The sequence below is a fragment of the Protomyctophum parallelum genome (assembly GCF_964188405.1).
Source record: "Protomyctophum parallelum genome assembly, chromosome: 5".
NCBI lineage: Eukaryota > Metazoa > Chordata > Actinopteri > Myctophiformes > Myctophidae > Protomyctophum > Protomyctophum parallelum.
In genome coordinates, this window is record NC_139702.1 from 48,158,273 (window position 1) to 48,170,338 (window position 12,066).

Sequence of the window (12,066 nt, forward strand, 5' to 3'; positions counted from 1 at the left end):
GGATTTAAATAATACAAGTAACTTTTACTCAGCAGTGTCAACACATACTGAAGGCTGGGAAATATGAATAGAATAATGATGATGAATTCACAAAATACTGAATATATCCTATTGAAACTGAAATTTAATATCAAGATATTAAATCTTTATTATTTACTATTAATTAACTTTACTATTATTAAATAAAACCAAAATCCATCTCCTCTGTCTCTCTGGAGCTTAGCATGTTTGCGTCTTGTTTTTCCTTGTCTTGGTCTATTTTGCATGCCATTTTCTTCCTTCCTTTGTATCCTTGTGCTCATCTCACTGAGCTCATTTCAGTACATAAGCATACAGTTGTTGAATTTCATGATTAAGGAAGTTTAGAGGCAACATGGCAATATGGAGTGCCATAAATATCTTGACATCATTAAATTATATCATCCAGCTCTAATCCTAGCTGACTCACATGCAATATTGTCAGTTTCTTGTTGAAATGTAATATTATTACAGTCTCCAGAGTGTCATACTTTGAATGCTCTTTTTTTAAATAATCATAGAAATAAATCCCATCTTTTTCTCTTTTTTTATGTTGTGGCTTAACGCCCAGTCGTCTAGGGTGTGTGTGTGTGTGTGTGTGTGTGTGTGTGGGGGGGGGGGGGGGGGGGGGGGGGGGGGGGGCGTGGCCACACGCGCACGACTTCAAAAATACATCAATCACAGCGCATACCACTTCCATGATGTCACAAAACAGAACTTCCTAGTAATGTTGACGTGTGTTTAAGTTAGTAGTTGAAATGATATACCTGTAAACCAGCATTGTTCCTGTGAAGTATGTCAAATGAAGTGTAGACTGTAGTCCATCACATTAGGACATGCAACATCTCAAAATGCACACATTTAGTACCTGACTATCAACTTACGATTTCTTGCTCTGTACTTTCCTTGGTCTATTTTGGATGCCATTTTCTTTCTTTCTCTGTACAGTCTGTTCCTTGTGCTTATTGATTCTTCCCGTCTCTGTTTGGTGTATCTCACCCCCCCCCCCCCCCCCCCCCCCCCAACCCCACAATCATGACAAGTGCAGTTCAGCACTGCCTATCCTCTCCTCTCCTCTCCTCTCCTCTCCTCTCCTCTCCTCTCCTCTCCTCTCCTCTCGGTATTCCCACAGTGAGGTGATGCCGGAATGTTCTTGCTGAGTACAGGCACGGCACTTTAGGTTCTTGACTCCTTTCAATCCCACAGCTTTCCTCAGTGTCACTGCTTGTTTTCACCAGCTTGATTTAGCCTTTTTTTCCCTTCTTTTTGTACAGAAAGCAAGCGAGGCTTACTCTGCGTGTTTTTCACAGTCAGCCACAATGCCCACAAAGTGAGACGCTGTAAAAGAAGGCATTATTTTAAGGTTGGTGCTGGATACCAGTGACTTAGAATGCCACTGCTGGACAGGCGCCCTACTTTCTGAAAATGCCCCCACTGTGTCTGTCCACCACGGCTGGCAAAGCGTGGGCCAAGTGAGTCACCCAGTAACTGCTATAGCGGGCATTTTCCCCTCAGCTGAACCCTCTGAACCACGGGCTGGGTGTGGCCAAGGACGCTTTGGACCAGAGGAAGAAAAGAGGGGAAAAAAGGGATGGAGAGAGGGATAGGAGGGTACAGAATGTGTTAGTAGAGCCAGTAGGAACTTAAATTAGTTAACACTCGCACACACACACACACACACACACACACACACACACACACACACACACACTCACTCTCTCTCTCTCGCACCATAACAGTAACTCATTTGTTTGAGATTGAGATCCAACACATGATTTAGAATCGGGTGAATTCCCATGTTTAGTTTTTCCCCAAATGTGTCATTGTGTGTCTTCCTGTTTCCATTTATTTAAAGTGTGTTGTCTTTGTGCTTTTGGTATAGACGATCCAAGGTATTCCCTGGCTTTGGTTTCAGTGCAAATCAAGCTCCTGGAACCCATTCAGTAACGTCACATCTAGGTGTCCCATTCACCTCAGGCTAAATCTACTGGGTCTGTAACATATGAGGATGATTGGAACACACTGCCGCTATACCTGCTCTAACAAATTCAAAATTTCTTATTTCAAATTAGATTCTTTTCTCAGTTTAGATCTGCGAATTCTCAATTCCCCTGTACTTTTTTAGTACACTACTTGGTTAACTAGGGAGGGTGTACAGGGGCACGGTAGCACAGTCAGTAGTGCTGTCGCCTCACAGCTAGAAGGTCCTGGGTTCGATTCCCGCTGTGGGCGCTGGGGGCGTGTTCTCTCCTCCGTGTCATCAGTGCCCATACCCGAGGCGGGGTTGGCGAAAGGGCCTTTCTGTGTGGAGTTTGCATGTTCTCCCTGTGTCCCCTAGGGTATAGGTACCCTCACAAAAAACATGCAGTATGCCTGGTCTCTAAACTACCTTCCCCTGGCCAGCGTCTGATGAAGGGGAAAGGAACTGGTCGGAATAACGTGTTCCTTCCACGCGCTACGTCCGGCCGGGGAAACTCCGGAAAAAGAAGCAGCTTGGACTCCTCATGCATAGAAGGAAGCATGAGGTTAGTCCGCTGCCCCCCCCCCCCCCCAGGTTGGCAGAGGAAGTGTAGCGCCCAGGATTACATTAGATAATTGACACTGGGTGAAAAAATGGGTTGCAAAAAAGCACTATGACACCTCCAATATACGGTTTGTGATGCCACCACTATCACCAGCAGGAGTCACTAGTCTAGTGACAGAGATCAGCCAGCTCCCACGAACACGGCAAATTGTGGTCGTTGAAATCCATCGGCCAAGCCGGATGATGCACCGCTTTGGATTCAATCCCTAGACTCAGCGTTGGTGGGCAGCAATCTTACACTAACATCCGAGTGCCATTATTATCAACGTTTCCCTTTTTACTCATTTCTATTTGGCTGTTAGCAAAGTGTTACATGTGATCTCTTCTACCCCTTTCTCTTCTCTCTCCAGAGCAACGAACCACTCAGCAGGGCCAGGTCTACTTCCTCCACACACAGACTGGTGTCAGCACCTGGCATGACCCCCGAGTGCCCAGGTAGGTAACACTGAAAGTCACACACATTGGTTTCTTTGTTCTTTGTTCATTATACAAAAAGGGCTACCAATAGTTGATATTTTAACCGCTTCTAATATAGACCTTAATATTTATTCTGGATACCGTTGGGGACCCAACTGGATTTGACAGGGTTGTATTTGGCATATTTACTTTTTCTTGATTACTTGGTATTTGGGTTCAGAACAGTATCATTTGTGGATTTTTCTTTTTTCGCTGGACCAAATGGACGTGTACGGTCGGGATATAATTTCGAAGCGTCAGGTTGAGTTTTATAGCTTCGATTTGAGCAGTGTCCTCGCAAACATCCCAGTACTGTAACGGCACAACTAATATTCTATCATCCAAGGTTAAACTCCTCTGGACAGTTGTTCTGCTGAACATAGCACAGGCCACTGGGTTCTGTATTCAATCACATCGTCTGAAAAAACTCTTCATAGCTCCACTCGTTAATCCACGGGAGACGACAGGCAGTGCTATTGCATTACACGTCTTTGGCGTCTTCTTGGCGTAGCTGCTCTCTTCCTGCCCCGAAACAGCCTCCACATCATGAGCTCCAACGCCCAGCAGAACCCCCTTTGGGTTTGGTCCTTTCTTGGACCATCAGTGGTGATACGACCCAGCATGCCGAGACGCTGCCGGGAAGACGTGATGTTTCCAAGTGATGTGTCCTCACATCACACACACACGGTCCAGGTCCATAGGGAAGCAGTAGAACAAGTAGTTTGTCAGATGTGCCATGATCATGCTAAGCAACATTAAGCCTCACGACTCCAATGTTTGTTTTGCTCATTTAGAGCAGTGACAAAATGAACGATAAGCAATTAAGTATAGTTGTTAATCTAACCATTCCTCCATTTATCTATAACCATGTTGCATATTTACAAAGCACAAAAGACGATTTAAATCAATTGTGTAGCGCTGTGCAATGAAAAGCTGGACATGGACATGGGATAACTTTTTGAATTACTCTGTTAGGAGCAAGACATTGCCTCAGCATTGTTGTTACTTTAATCACATAATGGTCATCCCATTGCCAGGAAACGTTTGAATAGTTTCAAGACCTTGCGGCTCACTATGTTGCCAGGGGAGTGCTCATCCATCTAAATCACCCAATAACTGTCTTGTGTTAAGGTAGTTTTGACTGTGGTGAGTAATTGTCAGTTATCAAGGCCCATTGTTCTCTCTGACCTCTTCTCAGCAGACCTGTCTCCTTAAACTAAATATGAGGTGATAATAGTTTGTGGCACTTAGAGTTTAGTCTATGTTAGACTAAATATTTAATTCTGATGGCAGTTCTCAGTGCTTGTAATAATGAAACTGTAATGGTAGTGCAGCAGCAGCACTTAAACGAGTAATTACCACATTATGTTGCATTTCATCAATAAATTGGGGGATATTAGAGAGGATTTATGATGTTCCATTTCAAAACCTCAAGGGTCCTCAAAGTCTAATGAATTTGATGAAACTGGAGTAGCAATGCATTCATATTTATGAAGCTGTGTTGCTGTTTTAGTATAGCTTTGTCATGGATGGTTGTAAATACGGTGGAGTAATAACTGCAACAACTGCAGTATTTAAGTAGGTATACTTGAATATATGATGTCCCTGAAGAATCTTTATATTAGTGGCTACTTTTTAAACATGCATCCGGCCTGTGTTGGAACATCAGCAGCCCTTAATGGTTCTTGGGTCTTTAACTTGGACCCTACACACGTAATTCTTGAAATGAATTCAATAATTCCTTTCCCCAGAGACCTGAGTAATGTGAACTGTGAGGAGCTGGGTCCTCTGCCGCCAGGCTGGGAGATCAGGAACACTGCCACGGGACGGGTCTACTTTGTGGACCACAACAACCGAACCACGCAGTTCACTGACCCGCGACTCTCCGCCAACCTCCACCTAGTTCTCAAGTGAGTTCATAGACGAGCATGACTTCCCCGGAGCAGGTTTGATGCCGTAACAGTTGCTGCTGTCCTGTCCACTCCCTGCTAGCCTTCTCCATGGCATCCCAAAATGCATCTCCCTCTCCTGTTACCCCTTCCCTTAAGTAGATGGAGGACTGCAGGCCCCAGGCACTAATCCACGCACACAAGATTGGCTATTGAAAGCCACATGAAACTCTTCACATTTCACCAGCTTCTTTAGGCCGTATATCAAAACAAGCCTCAAACCACAAACTAATTAGGCCTGCTATAATATACAGTTCCGGATATAAGGCTGAACTGCATGCAATGTTGAACCAAGAGTTTGCCAGACACATGGAGAATAAGCATTTCCCAAGCAGCCAGGAGAAGCTTAATTAGAACATCCAGTTGTGGTATCAAATAGCGTAACACTAGACACATTTTGAGAATGTATATGAATTCCCTAAAAAGGCCTCTGAATGCAAGTTGCCTTTACCTACTGTATTGTACAATGTTATACAGTTAGGTGATGCTAGAAAGCAGGGAATGAAGGGAGTGGATTATTCATATTTTCACCAGTAGAACAAAAAAAAAGGAGGTTTGCAATCTCTGCTGTATCATTTTATTAAAGGCATGAATGACAGATAAGCGTTGAGGCAGCGAAGGCTTTCAGAGCCCCCATATACTTGATTCAGTACGTGGTTGTAAAGATTGTGCTCTATACTGTGGCTATAAAAAGTGAATGCATCAGGTGGTTAAATGTGCATAGATGGTTTTGGGCCATCGTTTTTCCACTATATAATGTTCATTACACTAGTGAATATACCTGCTGTATGAGGCCCACATGTGGCCCTGTTGATCTCACCTATTCTGTTTTTCTCTTCCTTTTTTGTCCCTTGGTTCTCTCTCTCTATTTGTCCTCTATTTTATGTTTTTTCTTTTGCGTCCTTCCTAACTTTTCCATTGCTCTCTGCTCTCTGGTTTTGTTATTTTGTCTTTCTACTCTCCACTGCTTCTACTCCTCATTCCTTTTGTCCTGCCTGTACATCGTTTGTCCCTCTCTCTCTTCATCCTTCCTTCCTGTGTCTGTCTTTCTTTCCTATCTTCCTGTCATTTGTTTCTCTCTCTTCTTTACATCTCCTTCTCTTCATCTCTCTCTCTCTCTCTCTCTCTCTCTCTCTCTCTCTCTCTCTCTCTCTCTTTCTCTCTTTCTCTCTAGTAGCCCTAGTCCAAATGGTTCCCGCTTGGCCATGGACAGCCAGCAGAACACTAACCTCAGGTAACCTACACACACACACACACACACACACACACACACACACACACACACATACGCACGCAACAGCACATCGAATTTGGGATATTTTAGCGGTTGTCAAACTCTGACACACTCGACCCAGCTGTCTGCACAAAGCACTTTCAGCAACTAATCACTCAAGGCTTCACACAAGCGCTCTGCTATGCTGCAGCGAGGAAATGCTGACAGTGTCCTGTCCCACTGGTCAATGCCCATCTGTGGGTGTGTACTGTACACACATGTACATGCTTACCTTTCTCCAGGGGTGACTTCCATGTGGATGGCGTTGAAGCTATGTATCTCTCTCTCTCTTTCTCATACATCGTTGGCGTGGTGAGCTGTCAGTCCATCTCGTAGTGTGTTTGTATTTGCTGTCAGCAAGCTATCTCGGCTGAAGTTTCTATTGCTGTTGCGCACTGAAAATATGAAAAATAGCCGATATAATTATACACATTCAGAGTGTTAGCACACTGTGAGCTTGTATATCGGCTATTTTCAGTGCACGACACCGGCATGCAACTAAGTGTACTTCAACTCGGGCTTAAGCCAGCAGCTCGGCCTGGTGAAGCTTCCTTGCTTAACTTGACAAGTTGAATGTAATACCAAACAGTTGTTAGCCAAGCGACTGTTAGCTTAGCATTGGTATTGACATCACACCATACAAAACGCATGTCTGGTGTGGTACTCTGAGACATCTCAACTGAAAGTCAGCAGCAGGTTGGCGGGGAGAACAACTTTTTACAAATCATCTGTTAATTAGTAAGTGAATGCAGCCATTAGTTGGCATAAATATTATCACTACCCCATACAAGGATAACGTGTCATTGTGCAATTTGTGCCGACCGCTCATTAGTCCGACCCATTACTAACCCTAATCCCACCCTAACCATAACCGCACGCGGAAGCCAAGGCGTGAGTCTTAACCGGCCACGCTGTCGGAATAACGGGATGTCGGCAGTGGTTTTCATGGTGATTTTTTTCCCGGTACCACGGAACGGCACGCACGTGCATGCGCGTGCAGCCGTGCATGTGCGCATCACGGCATGCAGCTGCATAGCCTAAGCCTATTGTTAAATAGTGTTTGAGCATTTTAGACACACAAAACACAAAAGTAGACTTAAAATAGTCAGACAAACATCTTTACTGCACACTAGCTAAACCGAAGAGTTTGCTTTGGACGAATTAATCTGTTCTTTGATGGCGGAGAAGGCATTGTTCTTGTGTGCAGAAAACCACGGAGCAGCAGTAGCCTACTGGACCCATTAGCCTACTGCTGTAAGTGTGCGCATGCTTACCGTATGGGCTACGTGCGCTCAGGTATAAACAGTTAAAGCTGTTGTTATGCAAAGTAGTAGCCATTTGAATTCGGCACGGTACTTGACACAGTGTGAAAATAGGAGGGGGGGGGGGGGTCAGTAAACCTAGACCACTGGGTACTCTTGGAAAGTCTTGTGCGTCTTCTCTTGAATCTAGGCCGGCGGACGCGTTATAGCGTGCCCGCACCACCGTTCCATTCCGTCCCTGTGCGTGCACGTCAAAGAATTACTGGTACCACGGCATGGTACTGCGTTCTATGAGCATGACACCACTGGATGTCGGACTAATGTGCGGTCCCCCTATAGAAGTCCACATAGTTGGGTAATTCAGGTAAAGAAGCTTAAATTAAGCTGTTGGTGTATTTACATAAGTATTCAGCTGGAGTCGTAATGTGAGGCTGGATGAGTGTTGTCTGGTGTATCTTTGCATTAACGCAATTTTGGAAAGGGCAGAAACGGAGGCACCAGCAGAGAGGGGGAGAGAGAGGGATTTAATTTCACACTGAAAGAATGTGGCGATCTCCCCCTTCTTCTTTTCTAATACAGATTCTTGGTCAGAAACTCTTGCAATAACAGCGGCTGGCACGATACGCGTGTTTGGGAAATCAACATCTGGTCATCTGGTCAAATAGTATCCATGTGTGTCAGAACAGCCTCTGCTTATGAGTTAAAGCTCTGCAATGTTATCCAGTCAATTAGCATCGTTCGGTGCTTGTCTGACTCCTTATTAGGAGAATGCAGAAGGACTCCAGCCTTCAAATGGTAAAAACCTATCTATCTATGTATCCAATTGTGGCCTTTAACCCCTTAACCCATTCTGACCTGAGATCAGATTCTAAAAATGTCTTCTACATCCTGACAGTTTTCTGAAAAAGCTATGTTTCTGTCAGTGGTTCTTCGATTTTTCAAAAATAGCAGACCTACAAGTTCGTAGGTCGTAGCTCGCTATGAGCTTGTAGATCTGCTATTTTTCAATAGCTAAATTATAACATAATGTTAAACACCAAAAGGGGTTCCCGCCCAAAATGGGTTGTAGCACGTCACCCATTTTCAACGTTATCTTCACATAATCGGTCCTCACTGATGCTCATCATAAGCTGACTGATTTCCATCTATGTACACTTCAGAAACCTGCCTACCAATGACATCATCAATGAGGATTCCTATCTAATAGAGATCAACATATTTGTTTGAAGCTTTTCAGGAAATGGTCTGGATTTAGAAGGCTTTTAGAATAACATTTTCAGGTTCATAGTGCAGTGAAGAATGACAGAAAAGCAAGGGCACAAAGAAGTGATGGGATCCCTGCAAAAGTCCAGAGTGGCAGTTTTGAGTATAAAAACTTTATACATTTTATGTCCCGCAACACAAGTCAGGCAACTATAGAGGGTATGCGCAAGCATGAAGTGAATGGCAGATCGAGTGGCAAATCGAGTGGCAAAGTGAGTGGTAAAGTGAGTTTAACATCGTTTAATGTAATTTAATGCAATCAAATAGGACTTTTCTGTTTGGATGTATGGGCTGTCAAGGCCAGAAAGTAGTTTTTGCCACTCAGTAGGTGTTCCCGCATAACTTCCAGGTATGATGATGATGTCACGCGCATGCCCTCTATAGAAGCACTCCAAAAGCTATGGTTCTTGACCAACTTGAGCAAGATCCGATGATGAATGTCTAGGCATTTTGGTAGGGAAAAAAAAGAAAACCAGATGGAACCCTAAAATACACACACAAAAAATAGATATGTACTGTAAGAGAATAAGCTTTTAACAAGAGTGTACAGTACTGTATGCTCTATGTATCTCTATCAATTACAGTCACCTTGGTGTGTCCGCATGGCTTCAGAAACCCTAGCAGTGCCACAGTTCATCTTATCCTCTCGTCTCTGCTTCTCCTCATTTCCCCCTCCTGTCCTCTGCACACATCCCCTCGTCTCTCAGCTCTGTTCCAAAAAACTGTTAAAGTTATCAGCCTCGCGGCTGGCTCTGTGTCAGGACATCTGTCTTTTATCAACCCCAGGATTTCAGACTATTTCACCCAACACCCACATAGGCCCACCACACACACACACACACACACACACACACACACACACACACACACACACACACACACACACACACACACACACACACACACACACACACACACACACACACACACACACACACACATTAGTACACAGACATACATGGCCCACAACAGTACTGATAAATGGGTTTCCTTTAAGGCTTCGAGAAAGAGAGGGGGGAAAACATGTTGTGTTGATACCAATTACCTCACTTTCACTAACACTTTGGGGTCTTGAACGGTTGGGAGTCTGTTGTGTATATGTATGTATTCATTATGTCTAGACCAGCAATTCCTTTAATGAAGGAGTACAGATTCATACATGCATACATACTGTACAATGCAGACGATGAATACAATACCTCCATACATATTCTTTCTCTTAATTATTGTGGGAAGAAATTGCAAAGGAAAGTAACCATACCTGATCCTAGTAATAAATCCAGAGTGTTAATTTAACCCTAAGAGTGCAACATTTCAACCATAGACTGTAAAAAAGAGCCGTGACTCGCATTCATTAAAGCAGGAGAGGAGCAAAAGGCTGTCAAAGTGTCAAAGCATTCATGTTTTATACAAGTTGAGCTGTCAAACTTGAGTGTGTTTCTGTTACAAGAGAGATGGTCGGTTGACAGTGTTTTGGGTTCCATGTGAAGAGTACGACCCTGCTGTTTTTCAACACAGTCTCCTCAGTACAAGTGCTTTTAAACCATTGAGACCTGAGGACGACAACTGCCTTCTAAATCACATCACACTAAGAAGTACTTAAAAAATAGCAGATGTACAAGCTCGCAGTGATGTGCTGTGATCTTGTACATCCGTTATTTTTTAATAGCCAAAGCTAAAACCTAAAATGGCACGGATGCTTTCCCGGTCTGTAATGTGGCTTTCTGTCTAACTCGAAATGAATACATTTCACTTTCATTTTCGTATCATTTTTTACAACAGTGATCCATTTTTTATCTCAGATAAATTATACAGGATTGTTAAAAAAAAAAAGCGGTTGTGGTACAGACAGTATTTAAAAATGTGCACAGAGCCACGCCTGGCCTACACCATCTGACCCTTAAGCTTTGACCCTGTACCCCAAAAAGGGGACTGACCCCAACAGCCCCCACCCTCCCCTTAGTGTAACTATGGTTCATATTATTACACTAACTATAACCCTTATGCCGTATACACGCACACACGCACACACAAGACACACACATGCTCTCCAGCTGGTCTTAATGTTGTCTGAGTATATAAGCTGATTTAAGGCAGCCACTAATGCGTGTTCATCCAACTCTTGTCAATATTAATTGACAGCTTTACATTTGGCTTCCCAATACTTAAAAAAAGAGCTATGTTCTATGTGTGAAATGTGATTGGCAAATAGTTTATTTATTATGTAAATATTTCACTGCCTCCATATAGGAAAAGTAGAGTGACAGACCACGTAGATTGGATCCTGCGACATTTTAAGAAGGCATTGTGTGCCCGAGTCAATTTGCTTCGGTTCAAGCGTGGCTGAGCCAGTCAACCTCAGGCGAGGGAGAGCTCTTGGGTCGTCAGACAGTCAGACACAACCACATAACTGTGGTCTGCCACACTGTCTCTCACATACGCTGCTATACACTCTGCTCCCTCGCTCACACCCACCGACGCCAGGGTTGCCAGATTATGCGAGAGAAACAAGCCATCAGGTTTATAAAAGCAAGTCCAAAAGAAGCGATTAGGCCACATGAGCAAACGGGCGAGCACACGTGCACACTGCACAGAGACACACTCGCAGAGACACACCTACAGATTTTGTGGAATATCTTTGAAACATATTAGCAACTCATCTTGTATGGGGTCCCTGGCACAAGATAATTCCAGAAGCGGGGTCCGTGGACAAATGCATATGATATTCATGTTTGTGGTCCTTGACATGAAGCTATTTTGAGAAACGCAAAACAACATTAGGAAGCAAGACGGAATAAGCAAAGCCCCCCCAAAATTCTTTGCAAGCGACTTCCCACAAAAAGTTACTTATACAGTAATAAGCAGACATGGCAACACTGCCTGACACGTACCGTATGTCTGACACACTGTCTCTCACATACGGTCCACTCTGCTCACACCCCCGACATGGACCGTATATGTCTTCAGCCTTACATCAGTGTTTGCTCAAGTGTATTTTTAACGTGTCATGCATCAGCAGGTATTTTCCCGACCAAGGCATACATCTTCATGACATTTCCATCAATATTTGCGCTGATGTTCAAAAGGAAAAGGGTTTATATATACTGTACTTGGCAGATTATGGGTGCAGGGTATATTTAACTTCTGGTATAAATGTGAACACAGATTATTAGGTTGTCCTTTACTGTGTGTGTGTGTGTGCGTGCGTGTGCGCGCATGTGTGCATGCGTGCATGCGTGCATGCATAGAGTGTTTGATTTT

General features: G+C 43.8%; 1 protein-coding gene across 3 annotated transcripts in view; it reads left to right on the top strand.

Annotated features, from left to right (window-relative positions):
- The window catches only part of LOC310859483 (E3 ubiquitin-protein ligase SMURF2-like), a 102,060-nt gene that overhangs the window by 72,854 nt on the left and 17,140 nt on the right, over positions 1–12,066 (top strand). For 2 of the 3 annotated variants that reach the window (XM_083766042.1, XM_083766044.1), the window contains 3 exons: positions 2,953–3,037; positions 4,810–4,968; positions 6,182–6,241. In XM_083766042.1, the coding sequence (XP_083622168.1) occupies positions 2,953–3,037; positions 4,810–4,968; positions 6,182–6,241 (304 nt within the window). The remainder of the gene's footprint in view (positions 1–2,952; positions 3,038–4,809; positions 4,969–6,181; positions 6,242–12,066) is intronic. The other variant, XM_083766043.1, reaches the window with a different exon arrangement.